This window comes from Ovis canadensis, chromosome 18 (genome assembly GCF_042477335.2).
Source record: "Ovis canadensis isolate MfBH-ARS-UI-01 breed Bighorn chromosome 18, ARS-UI_OviCan_v2, whole genome shotgun sequence".
In the NCBI taxonomy this organism is placed as follows: domain Eukaryota; kingdom Metazoa; phylum Chordata; class Mammalia; order Artiodactyla; family Bovidae; genus Ovis; species Ovis canadensis.
In genome coordinates this window covers 48,115,069-48,133,109 of record NC_091262.1, presented here as the reverse complement: position 1 = coordinate 48,133,109, position 18,041 = coordinate 48,115,069, and the positions used below count along the sequence as shown (strand labels likewise).

Sequence of the window (18,041 nt, the reverse complement as noted above, 5' to 3'; positions counted from 1 at the left end):
AAGTTCATTTGCGTTCTTCCATGAGATCATATACAAATACTTGAATGAACTTTTTCACCAACTCAACATTACTAGAGCCACTTACTGTTCAGGTAAGGTAATCCCAGGGGACACAGTGACCAGAGTCCCAGAACTTCTCAAGAACCTACATTAAATGTTTAAAACCTGGAAGTCTGGCTCTAAAATGCAAAAACTACAGAACAGCCCACGTTAATAAATGTTTAATCCAATGTCTAAAAAATGTCATCAACTGTTAACATATCATTAATTTCTGTGTCAACTTCTTTAATTATTAAATATGTAGTATTCATTAAGAACTTCATTCGATTTGGAAATAATTTGTAGATTTTTTTTTTTAACTCCACAAGTACTTCCAGAATGTAAATGAATGTCCATGGAGTGCGGAGAACCCCACGGAGTGCTGAGAACATGCAGATAATTACACCGTGAATGAATTACTCTTAGTCAAATAATTTCCAAGGCAAACTTATAAAAATCACTTTGTGTTATTTTATGGTAATATGTTATATTTGACAATTCTGTGCATTTCAATAATTGATTTGGGGGAGACACCTCATCCTAGAAAGGTCTTAAAATGCCCTTTGATATAATTGGCTCCATTTTGCAGATTTAGCTCCATGATCTGCAGTTTCCTTGTTCCTCTCTGGTCAATCTCCCCCAATTCTCCTGGCCAAACCCTCACATTATCCAGCCTCCCACATCCCTCCTGACCCCTCATCACTGCTTCGCCAACCCTGGGCCTGGGTGTACACAGGGATGGGTGTGTGAGTGTGTGTGGGAACAGTTGGGCAAGGTGGGCATCTTCCAGGCCTGCGCCCCAGCCTCTGGTTCTACTCTTCACTTTCTCTCCACAGCGGCAGCTCCTTTGCCCCCAAGATCCTTCCCAGCTTTGGAAAGCACTTCCAGGGGAAAACCAGCTATCCCCCAAACTGCCACAAGATGGTGCCACAAACTCATGACTGGGCTTCTGCCAGCTCCTTCAAGGAGAAAAAAACGCAGAACAGGACAAGGTGTCCCAGGAGACAGCTGGGCACCCCCCCGCCCCAAGCATCTTCGGTTCCCCTCAGGTGTGACTCTGGCTCCTCCAGAGTGACCCTCAGGGCCCTGTTTTCGCCCCTGTGGCAGGTGCCATGGTTTGGCTCCTACCTCCTCCTGCTGTCCGTCTCCCTGTTGCTTGTCTCTCCTTGCTCATCTTCCAGCATCCCTCTCCATCTGCCTGTCTCTCCCTCCGTCTCTCCTTTCTCCCTCTCTTCACCTGTGCTATCTGTCTTCATCTTCCTCAGCAAATCTAATGCTGCTTCATCTTACACAAGTCCATTTAAAGAAAAAAACTTTAATGTGTGCTTATTTATTGGGCTGCTCTGGGTCTTAGTTGAAGCACGCTAACTCTTGGTTGTGGCATGCGGGATCTAATTTCCTAACTAGGGATTGAACTCACGCCCTCTGCGTAGGGAGCTTGGAGTCTTAGCCACTGGACCACCAGGGAAGTCCTGCAACAAGTCCACTTTAAAAACCAGTTGCTGGTGCCTCTTCTATGGTGGACACTGCCAATCTTGGAAAGTCAGTGGAAGCACACTGGAGTCCCAGTCCAGGGGAAGAAGCTCCAGGCTGAGGACTGTGGTGGGCAAGTCCCTTTGGTCCTCAGTCTCCTCCCTCTCCTCTCCTCTCTTCACGCCTTTCCTCTCTCTCTCTCTCTCTCTCTCTCTCTCTCTCTCTCTCTCTCTCTCTCTGTCTCTCTCCAGCCTCTCTCCTGGCTGAGTGGCAGAGGACCTGGGGCAGCAGATGGGGAATATGGCCCCCTCTGCCCACCCCCACACAGTCCACGCCCATTCCCACACAGTGGAGCCAGGCTCAGTGGAGCAACACAAAGCCAGCATCTTAAGACGCTCATTATTCCAAGCTAATCCCACTGCCCCACAGTCCCCACTGACGGAAGAGGAAGTCATGGGCTGGAGCCATGAGACACAGGTTCTGGGCCCAGTCCTGCCACAAATCCCTCAGGAAAGGCCCTCTGGGGGCCTGCTGGTGCTCAGTCATCCCATCTGTGGACCAACCATCTCTTGCTGCCCTGGTTGGGGGTGCTGGACTCCACTTGGCCTAGGATGGGAATCAAGAACCACCCACCAGGAGGAACCAGAAAATTTCTCCTCCCAGCTTCTACCCCTGCAATACACAAACCTCCCCAAGTCCCCACCACCTCATCACTCTCAATTTCATGGATTTTGGCTTGGAGGCCCCACCAAAGGGCTAACCCAGAGAGGCCTGTGTGAGTGACACAGTGACCATGGTTTACCACTGGCACTTTCCCTTGCAAACTGTTCAGTTAATAAACACCCCGGAGCCGGGATCCTGCCCCCAGCCTTACTTCCTCCCTTCTTTCTCCAGGGTGAGGTGTCAGTCTTTGTCCAGAGCTAATCCCATCAGGGCTCAGGAGCCCATTCCCTTCTCTTCCTCTACAGTCTCCCTCTGCCTCTCTCTCTACTGGATCTTTCCCCATAATATCCTCTCTCTTTCACCTTATAAACACCCACCTCCACGCTAGCCAATCAACTATAAAAGGGAAAGCATTTTAAAGCACTGATATGAGGAGGTGACGTTGTCAACATCTGACTGTATATTGAAGATGAAGTACTTTGAAGCACTGTGAATAAAAATACAGTTAGTAAGGTGAGAATTAAGTTAGTAAGGTACAGAACTCCTACAGAGAAGTAAATTGTACACTGATTGGATAATATAATGAAAGGAAAGACCCTGTTTACAGTAGTAGCAGAAAAGATATAGTACCTAGGAATAAACTTTAAAAAAGTGTTCAAGACATTTTACAGTATGAACACTGAAAACTTCTGAAGAACACTAAGAGGAAAAAAAAAAAACATAAAAACATGCCAGTTCATGGACAGGAAGACTCAGTACCATAAAGACTGCAATTATTTGAGTTACTTCACACATTTAATATGGTCTCCATAAAGATATAAACAATTTTTTGACCACTCCACTGGCAGGCAGGATCTTAGTTCCCCGATCATAAATGGAACCCAAGTTCCTTGTGTTGGGAGCAGAGTCTTAACCACTGGATCACCAACAAGAGTCCCCTAAACAGTTACTAGGGTAATTCTAGAGTTTATTTTAAAACAGCAACAAGAATAGGCAGGAAGAATTTCTTTTTTCTTTTTTTTAAATTTGGCTACGCTGTGTGGCTTCTAGGCTCTTACTTCTCAGACCAGGGAGTCGGCCCACATCCTCGGCAGTGAAAGTGCTGAGTGGTTAAACACTGACTGCCAGGAAACTGGCACGAAGAATGTCTTAAGAAGCATTAAAAAGAATTAATCTTATAGATATTCAACATTTTATGAAACCTCAGTAATTAAAACCATGTGGTCTTAGTGAACAGACAAATGGAACAGAACAGAAAACCCAGAGATAGATCCCAAGGCAAACGGAAATACATAGCACTGAAAAAAATGTGATTCTATATATTTTATGCTCATTTAAATCCCAAGGGGTTTGTCAAACAATTACATGTAAAAAATAAAATAATGGAAGTATATGGAATTCCTTTATGATCTTAGAATGGAAGTTTTTCTTATGACTTAAAACCTAAAAGCCATAAAGTAAAATATATATCATTTCAAATACATCTGTCAAATTTCATGAAAAAATATAAGCAAAGTCAAACTACAAACAACAAATTGGGTTAAACATTTTTACAACTTATATCAAAAAGAACTAATCTCTCTATTATAAAGAGTTCCAGATGTCAAAACAAAAATAGAAACAACCAACACTAAAAAAAAAATACATGAAATAACATTTCACAGAAAAAGAAACACAATAGCTCTTAAACATATTACAAAATTTCAACTTCACACAAAATAAGAGACATGATAAATTTCAAGTTTTGAGGTAATTCAATGGGGAAAATATACCTTTTCAAGAAGATGTGCTGGATACCCACATGGGCGGGCCGGGGGAAATGTCTCAGCCTTTTATCTCATACCATATACAAAAAGTAACTCAAAGTGGATCAGACCTAAAAGTACTTAAAAAAAAAAGCACTTCTAAAAGTTTATAGATTCAGCTAGTACTTTAAGGCACTGTGGCTAAAAGTACTAGAAAACAGGGGAAAATCTTCAAGACCTTCAGCAAAGATGAGCAAAGACTTCCAGAAAAGGACACAAAACCTCTCACCATGAAAAAATTATAGGGATTTCCCTGGTGGTCCAGTGGTTAAGAATCCACCGTGTGATGCAGGTTTGATCCCTGGACGGGAACTAAGATCCCACACGCCACAGAGCAACTAAGACCATGGGCAGCAATTACTGAAGCTAGCGCACCCCGGAGCCTACACACCACAACCACGAGCCTGAGTGCCCCAACTAAGGAGTCTGTGCGCTGCAAGGACCCCTCATGACAATGAGGACCCCATCCGCGTGTCCCAACTAAGACCCGACACAAACATACACATATATAAATACTTTAAAAAGTACAGACTAACTTCATCAAAATTAAAATCTATTGCTTTAAAAAATTAATCATTAAGAAGTTAGAAAGCCGAGCTACAGTCTGGGAGAAAATATTTCAAATACCTGCTAAAAGACATGTATCCAGGATTTACTAAGAACTCTTAGAACTAATATGAATATTATACCAATAAGATAAAGCCAGATTTTAAAGTGAGAAAAAAGTTTGACAGTACTTCACCAAAAAAGACATATACCCAATGAACACCTGAAAAGGGGCTCCAAGTCATCAGGCAGACCCACTGGAAACGACTGACAACACCAAGTGTTGGCACAGCCATCCTGGAATTGGTTTGGCAGTTTCTAGGGCCAGAAGTTTTACTCCTTAGTATTTACCCAAATGAAAACATATACCCATACAAAGACCCATACACAGATAGATGTCCAGAGAAGCTTTGATAATCAAAACAAAACTACTCAAATGTCTATCAACAGGTGAATATGTAAATTGTACCTCTATCCATACAACAGAGTCTCACTCACAATAAAAAAGAACAAATTATAGGTACACATAATAACATAGATGATTCAAAAGCACTACAGAAAGAAGCTGGACACAAAAGGATATACATGGCATGGTTTCACTTGTATGAAATCCTAGAAATGTGAAATTTAATCAGTAGCTATTAGAAAGCAGATCGATCAGTGGTGACCTGGGCCTGGGGCTGGGGGTGGGAAGACTGAAGATTGAATGGGAAGGGATACAGGGAACCACATGAGCTGATGGAAATGTTCTATATCTTGATTCTGGTGGGTAGTGGTTACATGGTGTTCCATTTGTCAAAGTATATTTAAAATGGGTGCATTTTATGCACCAACCAAAAGACACAGACTGGCCAGGTGGATGAAAGCATATTGTATATATACCCCCCAAACTGTATGTAATTATTTCATATTCTTAGGTTAATCATGTTTCCATATGGCTTGCAATTATAATTATCATTTATCTGGCTTAGTGTGAAAAATGATAAACATCTTTTACTATTAAAAAATGAACGCATTTTATCCTATTATCTGTTAAAAAGGTAAATTCTGTGCTTTTCACCTGGGACTGAAAAGAAACCCTGTGCTTTTGCTGGGATGGAAAATCCAAATCTTGAAAAGTAATAAACAATTCAACAACTTTTTTAAAAGTTGAACTTTTTAATTTACTTTTTCACTGAGCTTTTTCATTTACTGGACTGTCAAAAAATTCCAGAGTTTAATTGTGTTGGCATGGCTGTGAGGAAAAACAGACTCTCACTTACTGATGATGGGAATGTAAATTAGAATAATCCCTAAAGAAGGCATTTGGGCAATATTAAATTATAAATGCTTTGACCTAGAAATTTCCTTTCTAGGACTTTATCCCACAGATGAACTTCAACCACAATAGCATATGTGAAAGGTTATTACTGCATGATTGTTTGAAATAGCAAAACATAAAAAAATAATCTGAATGTCTATCAATCCAAACCAGGTAAAATAAACTATGATACACCCATACAACTGAATCCTATGTAACTATTAATATAAAACTGAATAGGGAAAGTCTAGGTATGCAAATATGGAAAGACTCTCAAGCACAATGTTAAGTGAACAAATTAACATTGTATTTGCTATGCTGCCATTTCTGTAAAAAAAAAAAAAAGAATCCCAAAAAACAATATATGTGGATTTTCTTGTAAGTGTATTTTTTTAAAACTCCAACTTCATTTTTTTCGGCTGTGCAGCACAGCATATAGGGTCTTAGCACCCTGGCCAGGGACTGAACCTGCACCCTCTGTGGTGGAAGCACAGAGCCTTAACCACTGGGCCACCAGGGAAATCCCCAGAGCCCAACTTCTGGAAGAATAACTTGGAAACTAATACCAGAGAATATCTGTTTGAAACTCTGTGGATGAAGTCAAGAGTATGAGGAACAATTTTTGCAGCTTGCCTTTTTAAACTTCTCTATTCAAAATTAAATCGGAGAGGGCAATGGCACCCCACTCCAGTACTCTTGCCTGGAGAATCCCATGGATGGAGGAGCCTGGTAGGCTGCAGTCCATGGGGTCGCTGAGAGTTGGACACGACTCAGTGACTTCACTTTCACTTTTCACTTTCATGCACTGGAGAAGGAAATGGCAACCCACTCCAGTGTTCTTGCCTGGAGAATCCCAGGGATGGGGGAGCCTGGTGGGCTGCCATCTATGGGGTCGCAGAGTCGGACACGACTGAAGCGACTTAGCAGCAGCAGCATTCAAAATTAAATACTCATTTAAAAAATAATATCAGAATAATGCATTATATATAGAAAAAGCATCACATAATTGTTTGAGTTATCATTCTTCATCAAGTTACCTGGGGAAACAAATACAGGAAGAGTCTAACGCAGTAGAGGGGCATGGCTGGCACGAGGTATCAGTTACTACTACAAAAGCCCTGCACACATCCCCCCTCAGACTTTAGGTCCCAGTTCCCCAAATCAGAGGTGCCTGCTGTGGCCTCACAGGGACCTTCCCCTCTGCTGAGTGTCTCCCCCATTTCCTTTCTTCTCTCATCTCCATGTAAACTGTATCTTGGGATCAACTCCACAGAAAGCTTTCTCTGATGGACACCCTTTCCTCCCCCGCCCCCTCACACCCTGGCCCCGTTAGGTGCCCCTCGTTGCACCCCCACCCCCAGGGACTGCAGAGTCTGCTGGGTCCTCCGAAGCCCAGAGGCCTTGAGCCTGTGGGCTCCCTGTCCTGGAGCGCTGGCCTCGCCAAGGAATGAGTTCCCCTCAATGGGATGAGGGCATTAACGGCTAGCAGCAGATTCTGCTCTCCACCCACACAGACATCTATAAAAGTTTCAGTTTCCCCTGGTGATGCTGCTTCTCTGACACCCACAAAGAAAATCTGAGTTTCGGTTTCCCTTAAGCTGTCACGAGGCAGGCGCCTGGGGCTTCCCCTCTCACCCTGTGGGGCGCTGTGTGCAGCAGCAGCGGAAGGAACAATGATGAACAGCTCAGGCAGGAAGCTCAAGGTCCCACAGGGAGGGCGGACACTCACACGAGAACAGTAACAGAAACAGTGGGGAATGGGCACAAAGACAGCCCCGAAGCAGTCGGGGAGCCCAGGCCCCACTGGGGCTCATGGATGGTGGGGATTGGAGGGAAGGCTTCTGAACAGGCAGCCCCAGCTGGGCGGCCTCCAGAGAGATGGAGAGAGGGACAGGGGGCGGTCAGCAGCCTCGGGCTCTGGCCCTTCAGGGAGGGGCCCTGGGGCTGAAACCAAAACCCAGTGGCAGTTTGGTCTACTCCAGGAGGACCTACAAGAGGCGGGCCAAGACAGGCACTGGCAGGAACCAAAGGGTAAACTGGATGGAGCCTGGTGCCAAGGCAGTTGGACAGGGACCTGTCAGGGAAGGCTTGGTGCCAGAGGACAAGCCAGAGGCTGTTCCTCAAAGAGGAGGCTCAAATTTCTGTGGGTTTTTTTTTCACAAGCCTCTCTGCGATGTGAGATTCATTCTTTAGAACTCAAGATGTCTAAGGCCCTCCTTCTCTGGGGTCCCTGGGGTTTGGGCCGGACCAATGGGGAAACAGTGACCAGGGGTACAGCAGGAGGGGCAGGAGATGGCAGCTCCATCTCCCCTCGAGTGTGAGGAGCCCCTGCCCTTCGCTGGATGAACGGTTTGCCCGACCAGCGCTGTGACACCCACATCCTTCCTGCAAAGCTCTCCCCAGACTATAGAGAGGAACAGAGTGCCTGCTCCTGCCTGCTTTCAAGGCCCTTGTCAGGAAGGGGAACTGTGGGTGATTCCAGATCACTGTTGGGGCTCGGGTCACCCTTCAGGGCCTGGGTCCCGGGCTGGCAGCTCGGACATCACCTCGGAGCCCTCTTCCCCACCCCCGTGTCCCCTGTTGCTCTCCAGATACATTGTAAACAGCACGTTTATTTGAGGTTTTCAAACCTCTGGTAAGAAGCACAAGAACAGCAGGGCTCTCCGTCATGCTGCCCTGGCCCCAGCCAGTCAGGCATGCAAGACTGAGGCTGGGAGATGAGTCAAGACACCCTCAGGAGAGGGCCAGAGAGACACTGCCCTGACCCCCTGTCTTCCCCCCCTCCCCCACCCCGTCTGGGCCTGGATTGCAATCAGTAAGGCAGACCCAGCCCAATCTCAGATCCCTCCCAATGCAGGGACCTCTGCTTGGTCCCTTCTCTCTCCCTCCCCGAGCTGCTCTGACCCCCCTCTCTGACCCCCTCTCCTGGAACTTGGAGCCTGAGTCACATGCAGAGCTCCCTCACACCAGGACCAAACCAGCTACTGTTGGGCTGTTTCCGTCAGCCCCTCCTCTCCAGCCAGGTCGCCAGAGGAGCAGAGCAGGCCTGGCTCTCCTGTCATTGCCTGGTACCCAGTTCAGGTAGGGCACTCGGCAGGGGACCAGGATCAGCAAATGCTTGCTAAGAGAACCACTGTGGGTGAGAAGGGCAGGGCTGCCCGACTCAGCCTCTCCTAGCTCCAGTGTCTCCCAGCCTCCACTCACTGTCTCCCGCTGGGTCTGACACTCCTCAGGGCTTCAACAATCCAAGATGCAGTGCCAGAGCCTCTGCCTCCAAGATGTCTCCCTGGCTTGGTGCCCAGCTCAGGGCCGGGCTACTGACAGGCAGCCAAACCTGCTACTTCAAGGCCTTGAGGACAGCCTCCAGCTTCATGGCCACGGCCAGGTCACCCTTCACCTTCAACCGCCCACTCATGTAGGCCCCCAGGGGCCGCAGCTCCCTGCACAACAGGGCCCGTAGGTCCTCCTCGGACAGCTCCACCACCACGTCGGGGATGACATCAGGCACTCCGCGTCCCACCCTCCCTTGCCCTGTGGGGAGAAAGAAAACTGAGAATCAGTGAGGGGACAGCTATGCTACAGGGGGTAGAAGAGGTCAGCACGTCCCACTGGGAGGGGTGGAAAGAGTGGCTAAGAGCTCAGGTGCTAATACCCAGGGTTCAAGTCCTACTGACTGTGTGACCACTCAGAGCCTCAGTTTCCAAACTGGTGAGATGAGGATGATAATAATCACTAAGTCACTGGTTTATGATGAGAAGTAGGTGACATGATGCGCAAAACACACTCAGACAGAGCCTGGCACGAACAGGCCTGCAACGTGTGCAGGGCTCTCGGTCCAGGCAGCTGGGCCATCCGGGCAGTCCTGCTCATGGGGATGGGACAGGGAGCCCAAGGCCTGGGCAGTCACTGCCTGCAAATGCCATCTGAGCTCCTGATAGCTATGGGTTTGCCCTAAACTGCTGGCAGGAATAGGACCTGGTCTGATAAGGACCACAGGTGGTAGGGCTATGAGCAACCCCAGTGGGGAAGGAGAGGGCAGGGAGGGCAGCGGCACCTGCAGTGAGATCCAGGAAATAGATGCTCTGGGGGCCGCTGGGCAGGATGACGTTGAACTGGTAGCAGGCCCCGACCTGGCTGACCAGGGCCTCTGACAGGATGGGCTTCAGAGCCGACAGCAGCCCCTCGGCCACAGGCTGCTTGGGGCTGGACCCAGCACCCCCGTGAGGTGCAGACGGCTCAACCTCGCTCACCATCTCCAAGGTATCTGCTGGTGGTGGCCAATGGGATTGGGGAGGGAGGCAGAGAGAAGGAAGTCAGTGCGCTGCCAAGGTCAGGATGACGGTGGCCCTCATGCTTTCACAGCGCTCTCTCTTACACCCACCGCAGGCCTGCGTTCAGTTTCTTCCTCTGCTAAGAGGCTGCCCTTGAGTTTCTAGCCATAACCCCAACCCCCATTTCTAAATCACTCCAGCCTTAAGTCTTAAACTCTCTTCTGGATGCTGTTGCTTCCTCCCATGGAGGCTCCCAAAGGCCTCCGCACACTCAGACTCTTCTCATTACCTTAGTTCTAGTCAGCTCTAGAATCAGGGCGGCTGGAACAGCTGGGCAGGGTGTGCACTGCACAAGGTGCTTGGTTAAAGGAACAAGAGGCGAAGCTCAGTCTATGCTGGGCACGAACCTGAACGCCCAGCGGGGGAAACCACCCTTTCCCTGAGGCTCCTCACCTGGTCCAGGGCGCGGGGCACCTCCTGCCACTGAAGGCACACTGCCTCCCAGGAAGTGGAGGGCCAGCTGCTGCAGGGTGCTGTCCAGGCTGGGCCCTGCTGGGCTGTCCTGGGGCGGCTGGAGCACGGCCTCCACTGCCAGTTCCACGCGGTCCACCTCCAGCCCCCAGGCCCTGGTCACATCGTTGATCTCCAGCTGGAGGAAGTGTGGGGAGAAATGGCACTCATTCCACAAAGGTCCCATTCAGAGCACCTTCTTTAGGCAGGCTGGTATGGCCACAGTGACCCATGAGGTGCCAGGCCAGCCCTTGAGAAGTGCCCAGCCTGGACGGAGGCAGAGGGCAATTACAACGCAGCCATGGGAAGCTGTAGTGTGCACCAGGGGAGGGTGTGGGGCAGGGAGGAGGGGTGATGCTAGGAGGAGGAGGAGTTATCCAGGTGAAGGCCATAAAGGAGGACCCTTCCAGACAACAGGAACAGCATGTGACAAAGCCCAGAGAGGAGCACCTCGAACGTTTGCGGAACTGCAAGTAACCACAGCTCCACTTAGCTGGACCCTCAAGTGCGGCCTGGGACACTGGAGACAGCCAAGGGTGGCTGCTCTCTCTCATTTGGACTTATTCTGAGGCACAAGGGGCCCCCAAGAGGAGTTTAGCAGCAAAGTGACAGAGTAGTCTTCCTAGCTGCAAAGATTCTCTTGGCTGCTATGTGGAGGCTGGACCGGAGGGGTTGAGGATGGAGGGAGACCAGGTAGGATGGTGTTGCAAACCGCAGGCAAAAGTTACACAGACGCAGCGTCAGGCAGAGGCGGCTTTGAGCCGAGACTCACGGCAGAGGGGCACAACTCTTAGAATCTAAGCCGCAGAAGGACACTAAAGCAGCAGCACCACTGGGCTTCTCAGCTGCCTGAGTGTGCAAAAGGAGGAAGGATGGGGAGGAGCGGGGAAGCCAGGTTTCTGATGTGGGTCCTTGCACAGATCAAGAGTGTGGGCATTCACCCAGAAAGCACACACAGAGGAAGACACAGATGTGGGGGTGGGCAGGGAAGGAATGATGAGTATTCCTTTAGGGAAGGAATAAGGTATTTTTAAATACATTAAGCTTGAGGTGTCTATGGGACAGCCAACCACAACTGGGTAAGCAGGTCCAGGAAGTAGGACAGAATGGGACTGGATCAGAGTGTCATGAATAATTAGTGTCCAGAAGTAGCAAACAGCCCCAGGGGGATCACAGGTGAAAAGAGACCACTGAGGGAACCCTGGAAACAGGAGGACAGGGAGTAACCAGGAGTGTGGAATAACGGAATTCAGAGGAAACAGGGGATCCAATAATAAGAGAAGGACAAGCCGTGAAGTCCAAGGCTGCCTCCAGGTGACGAGAGGGAAGGACTGAGAAGTGCTCCTGTGCTGGCAAGAAGGGAGGTCACTGTGGGGTCGGCAGTGACGTCAGTCTTAGGAGCCTAGAGTAACAAGAGGAAGGGAGGAAGGAAAGGGAAGAGAGGGGTGAAGAGCTAGAATGGGTGTGGGACAAAAGGAGAGCGTGCAGAAAGGCAAGAAGAGGATGAGTGGAGGGAGGGAGCCGAGTCCTGGGCCCCGAGCACTGGGGAGTGCAGAGGAACCAGATGCTTCCAGGGAGGCAGGAAAACAGCAAGGAGGTAGATGAGCTTCAGGGGGTGACGCTGGAGGAGTTCTCACCCTAGAGGGCTTTGTCCTGAGGATCAAAAGGCAAGGCCTGCTGCAGAGGGATGGGTAGGGGTGGGGCCAGCGGTAGGGGAGGCTGGGCCAGGCCTGGAGGGGTAAAGCAGCAGGCACAAGTGGGTAAGCAGCTAAGAGGGCCCAGCAAGGGAGAGGTGGGAAGCCTGCAGTCCCTCCAGGTGCAAAACAGGCAGATGGAGAAGTGAAAATGAGAGACGGATGTCTGAACCAGGCCTTGCCGAAGGTGGTGGATTTCCTGAGATTTCATTTTATCCAGGTACTGAATCCACTTTGCCAGGAGCTAAGTCAGTCTGGGTAATGGCCCTACAGGACTCTAATGCCCTGGTATGGGACTCACACCCTCAAATGGCCTCAGGTGGCTTTGTTGCACCAAAGTAATGGGCAGCAAGGCCAAAAACAAAGGCCAAGAACAAAATCTGATTTGTGTAAGACTAAGCAGTGGACTAACCCATTCCAGTGTTCTTGCCTGGAGAATCCCAGGGACAGGGGGAGCCTGGTGGGCTGCCGTCTATGGGGTCGCACAGAGTCGGACACGACAGAAGCGACTTAGCAGCAGCAGCAAGCAGTGGACTGGAGGGCAGGGGCAGGTGATCTGGCTCTGGCCCAGCTCTGCCCTTGACCACGGCTCTTAGGGGCAAGTCATAACTTCTGAGCCTTAATTTCCTTCCTCCAAAATAAAAGAGTGATACTAGCCTTTGTGCAGCAAAATACAAAGCTGAGATATACTGAGGCAAACAAAATGCTATGTGTGTGAGAAGTATTGTTACTATCAAAAATAGAATTTTCTTGGGAATTTCAGCCAGTTGATTTATTTCCTGAAGGGACTGGAACCTCCAGGAATGGTATTACCCACTCCCTTCCCTGTCCTCTAACCCTGGGGAAGGCAGAGCCTAGGGGAACGAGGAGGAACTTCACCCACGGTCCCCTGCCAGGACATGGGAGAAAGCCTGAGGTGAGCATGAGGAGCAGGCAACATGCCCTCACACGTGAATTTATTTCAACCCCTCTTGTCACAAGAGGAATCTGAGGTGAATTCCAGTGTAACTGCTCACACTCAGACAAGAGGCAGGAAAAAGGCCCAGAACAAAGAACACAAAACCACAAAAATGCACATGCTGCCTTGGGGAGCATGGAATTCCCCAGAAGCTGACTGGGCCAGGAAGGCCTCAGCTCCTTTCACCCACCTGCCCGCCCAAGAGGCCGCTCAGTGCCCCTGAGGCCCAGCGTTCATGGCAATGCCTGCGGGGCAGTGAAGAGTGAAACCTCAGGCAAGACTCAAGGCCACTCCCCTGGCCCAGCCCCTTCACCTCTCAGGCCCAGTTTGCCCAAGATCGCTATGGTCTGTGCCCATCTTTCATTCCTCAGCTCACAGTCCCATCAAGATCATTGACTCTTCACAAGTTATTACACTCTCAGGACACAAGGTAAACTGAGGCCCAGAGTGATCTGGTGCTATGCTAAAGTGCCCCAGCAGGCAGAGCTGGGCTCACGTGCCAGCCACGGAACTCTGCCCGGTGCAGAGCTGCCTACCAGGAGTTGGTCGCTGATCTTGAGCTTCTCCATCTGGATCTCTCGCAGGGGCCTCTTGAGCAGGGCCTTGGTCATGGCATTCTGGGCTGTCATGCGTGTGGCTGTGTTCAGGTCCTTCACCGTCATCACCGACAGTACCGGGTCCCAGATGCGGAACTGGACGTCGGCCCCCACGGACAGCACAGCCCCATCCTTAGAGGCCAACTGTTAGGAGAGGCCAGGAAAGAGGGACAGGGGCTGCAGGGAGGCCAGGCCCACTGAGACCACCTAACCTGACCCATTTGCCTGGCCACTGGCTCCTCAAGAACAAAATGGTAACCCCAAGTGCAGGGGGTTCGATATACAGAGCAAAGATGTCCTCCCAGCCTCCCTCCTCCTTTTTCTGGCTACTCGCAGGCCAAGGTACTGACATCCACAACACACCCAGCATAAGCTCCCCACTCCCTCTGTCCAGGGCAGCCGAGAAGCCCCTCACCTTGCAGGGAGGAACATTGAAGGCTCGTGTCCTCAGATCTACCCTCTGAAAAGAGTCGATGAAGGGCAGGAGCAGAACCACACCGGGTCCTTGAGGGGTGCGGATCCGGCCCAGTCGAAACACGATCATGCGCTCATAGGTGGGCACGATCTGCTCGTAATAGCAAGGGAAAGGGTCAAAAGCACTGAGCTGATGCTGACAATTATATCTGCCCAGGTCTTTTCCCCCACCTCTCTCCCTCAGGTTCAGGGTCAGGGATCCTTAGCTCTGTTTCCAGATGAAAAAAAAACAAGCTCTGAGAGGTTAACTGATTTGCTCAAAAACCACAAAGCCCCCAGGTGAAACAGGCAAGATTTGAAGGCAGTTCTGAGTAACTCCAAAAGCCATGCTCTCAACTACGATACTGTACTGACTTGATTGTCTGTGAAACCTTTTACCTGTATGGTCTAAAGCTAAACGTGACTCAAACCAGGAAACTGTCTGCCCTTGTCTTAGTCAAGGCATAAGCTGGGCTGCTCTAATAGCAACCCTGAGGGAAGGGCTTTGCCAGCTTCAGGTTCCTGGAGTCCTCAAGGAAGGAAATATATCCAAATTGAGAAGGCTCAGAGAGGCAGTGACTTGCCCAAGGTTACAAGATATTTGTTTCAGTGGCAGTTTTAGGATTAGGATTTAGGGCCTAAGGAAGGACTCCCTTCCAGACCACCCCAAACCCTAAACTTTCCAGAGACAGTGGCTGTTGTCTGGGGCTGCGTGAGGGTCAGCTTCCACCTCCACTGCAGCTCCCAGGTGCGAGCCTCTACTCTAGCTCATCCTTTCCCTTCTGCCCCATCCCTTGTTGAAAACGAGGCTGAAATTCCTTTTACACATCACTTCCTGGGCCAGGTTGAGTGTTTTTCATTTCTAACTTAACCTAACCCAAAGGGAAGAAGATATTCCTGTGCACCTTAACACCAGTGTTCAGACCCCTAAACTTGGGCGTTTGGGAAGACTTGTTTCTGCCACTTACTGGCTCCCAATAAAGTTGAGCCTCAGTTTCCTCATCTGAAAGCTGAGAATGAACAATTCTTGTCCAGCCTATTTCACAGTGTTAGCTGCTCAGTCATGTCCGACTCTTTGCGACCCCACCAAGATCCTCTGTCTATGGAATTTTCCAGGCAAGAATTCTGGAGTGGAGTGCCATTCCCTTCTCCAGGAGATCTTCCCAACCTAAGAATTGAACCCAGGACTCCTGCACTGCAGGCAGATTCTTAACCATCTGCGCCCATTTCACAGAGATGTGATAATACTTAGAGGAAGCAGGCAGAGGATGGGAAATTCATGCACCAATGTTAAAGCTCTCAGTGTGGCCCAACCACTCTGGGGACTGACCCAGCCAGCCTTACCTTCAGGGCAAACCAACCAGAAATGGGGAAGGTGATCAGCAGCAGCAAGAACCCCAGGAAACTGATAAGGCCATGGCAGAAGCAGGAGGGCCAGCTCTGAGGTGCATCTAGGGACAAAAGAGCAGAGACAGTCAAAAAATGCCAACTGCGTCTGGCATGACAGCTGCAGGCTGAGTGAACTCAGTCAACTGCACCTTTTGCCCACCTCCCCTTTCAGGGGCTCCTTCCTCCTCAGAGCTAAGATGTTCTTTCCTAACTCACAGTGTTTCATTTCACTGGAGTGCCCTAAAAACCATCAAATACTTGCCTTGCCTAATACTAACTCCGTATCTGTGGGCAGGAGCTAGTTAAGGACTGTTCCTTCCTCCCACATATCAGAATCAATTTGTTCCAAGTCCCAACCTCACAAGGCCCATTCTCTGCTAAGCAGCAGTCATTGGAACTGAGAAGTTAATCACAGGACAGCTCGGCTCTCCTCAATGGGCTGAGCAGGAGTCAATCCTTTTGTCTGATTTAGGCCTCCCACTTCTGGTAAAGCCAGGAAGAACTCAGCATCTATAAACACATGCTGGGTTGAACTGAAGGCTTTTGGCATAACACCTCCTCCACTATTGCCCGGAAGTGTGCTTTCAATTTGGAGGTAAGGCGTTAACCAAAAAAGCATCAATGGCTCTTCAACAGATGACACAGATGAGGGCTAAGATGTTCTTTCTTAGCTCACAATTCTTCACCACACTTTAAAGTCCTAATGACCATCAAAATGCACGCTTCACTTGAAGCAGCTTCAGAAGAGAGGTGAGGGAGGGGGACTAGGAAGAAAAGACTTGGCTGAAGCACAGGTCCCTGCTCCTGGTGAATGAGAACCCCAGGATGGGACTGAAAGCTGAGGAAACGCCATGATCTTGGGGATCCTCTCCCAACCCTGAACTAGAAGCAGACAGAATCCTCTGCTCCACCCTTCCAGGAACACCACACCCTTTGGGCTCTCTGAGCACTGGAATACTAAATCTCCTGCTTCTTTCTGATCCATGTGGCCCCAGCAGGAAAAGAACTCTTGAATAGGGGCAGCTCTCATTACAGGAGGGGGTCACAGAAGGGCCGAATCCTCTGGGGTTTGGTTGTCAGGCTGAGGCATGTGGGATCTGACCTCTGGGTCAAGGGAATTACTCAAGGCTTTGGAGAAAAAACAGGGCCTGGGAAGACATGACAGGCATCTAAGGGCCTGCCTTTTTGCCCGGCGCATCTCCACCAGGAAACCGGGAGATACTCAGGCTTGAGGAATCTAGAGGTGTCCCCTGAGGTGAAGATTCTGCCACTTCTCGGCGACCAAGTGTTCTTGGCGTGCTGGTGACCTCCTATGCCTTGACCTTAGTTTCTTTCTGGGCAAAACGGAAACCTGAAACCTTTGGGGTGATAAATGCCAAGAAGAAACGAGGTGGGGCGAGGCTTCTTGAAAGTGAGAGAGCTCCAGTGCTGCCGCCCCGTAGCTCTAAGGGCGGATGGGCGGTAGTGTCCCAGTGCCTGATCCAAGCCCTTCTCCACATCGTGGAAAACCCCTCTCGGTCCCTCCTCTTAGGCTGCGAGGACGCAAGACACTCTGACTCCCGAGAGGCAGAGTTCGGGGGTGCCTGCTGATCTCCCTCGGGTCCGCTGCGCTGGGCGGCCACTCACCGGCCCCCGGCCCCACGCCGCCCGGCTCCGGGGACAAGCAGCCCTTCTGAGAGCCCAGGAAGCCGAAGTTCGACTGCTGGAAACGGTCAAAGTCCCCCAAAGGCAGCGCCCGATACCCAGACCTGCCAAGCATGGTTCCCAACAGAGGGCACGCCCCGCGCCCCAGGGCAGTGCGGGGCTTGACCAGCCAGCCGCTACACTGCCCCGCCCCCGCCGACCGCTGCTTCCGGTTTCGCCTGTGCTGCCGGGGGAGGGGGAGGGGCGGCCCGAGTGCAGGAGGAGGAGGCCGACCGCGCCCGGCTCGCACCGTTGCATAGCGCCCCCTGCGCTGGGAGGACCGAACTGCGATCGCGGGGCTGGGAGGAAGGGTGGTCAAGTGGTCCTGGAGGCCCGCAGCGGTCCGCTCCTCCTAAACCTTTTCCCACTAGGTCTTAGAAAAGGAGCAGGAAGAGAAGCTGAGCTTTGTAAGGGAGTTTTCAGGAGCTGAATCTTCTCCAGAAGCAAAGAAATGCTACCAGCCTTCTCAGCACAAACTAGCAAACTCTGGACGGAGTTGGGGAAGATTGCCTTTAGGGTTTCTCCAAGGCATGATCAGCAAATTATTCCTGTTCCTATCCCTGAAGCTCCATTACTTTGGTCACCTGATGCGAAGAGCCAACTCATTAGAAAAGATCCTGTTGCTGGGAAAGATTGAAGGTAGTAGGAGAAGGGGACGACA

General features: G+C 50.2%; 1 protein-coding gene across 2 annotated transcripts; it reads right to left on the bottom strand.

The window, feature by feature from the left end:
* Window positions 1-8,418: 8,418 nt before the first annotated feature.
* Window positions 8,419-17,557, bottom strand: STOML1 (stomatin like 1). 2 transcript variants are annotated; one of them, XM_069559640.1, is made up of 7 exons: window positions 17,324-17,557; window positions 15,653-15,759; window positions 14,271-14,420; window positions 13,796-13,999; window positions 10,551-10,746; window positions 9,881-10,093; window positions 8,419-9,357 (listed from the first exon to the last, which is right to left on the bottom strand). In XM_069559640.1, the coding sequence occupies exons 1-7, from the start codon at window positions 17,454-17,456 to the stop codon at window positions 9,164-9,166; spliced, it is 1,197 nt and encodes a 398-aa protein (XP_069415741.1). In that variant the 5' UTR covers window positions 17,457-17,557; the 3' UTR covers window positions 8,419-9,163. The 2 variants fall into 2 exon arrangements, with proteins under 2 accessions (XP_069415741.1, XP_069415742.1); XM_069559641.1 differs by having other exon boundaries at window positions 9,881-10,090.
* Window positions 17,558-18,041: the final 484 nt, after the last annotated feature.

What these genes read in the sequence shown, in the direction of transcription:
- STOML1 (XM_069559640.1), bottom strand. Translation starts at nt 17,456, where the DNA reads ATGCTTGGCAGGTCTGGGTATCGGGCGCTGCCTTTGGGGGACTTTGAC. An exon ending in CTGGTTGGTTTGCCCTGAAG is followed by an intron (nt 14,421 to 15,652) that starts GTAAGGCTGGCT and finishes TATTACGAGCAG; the next exon opens with ATCGTGCCCACCTATGAGCG. An exon ending in AGATCAGCGACCAACTCCTG is followed by an intron (nt 10,747 to 13,795) that starts GTAGGCAGCTCT and finishes CACTTCCTCCAG; the next exon opens with CTGGAGATCAACGATGTGAC.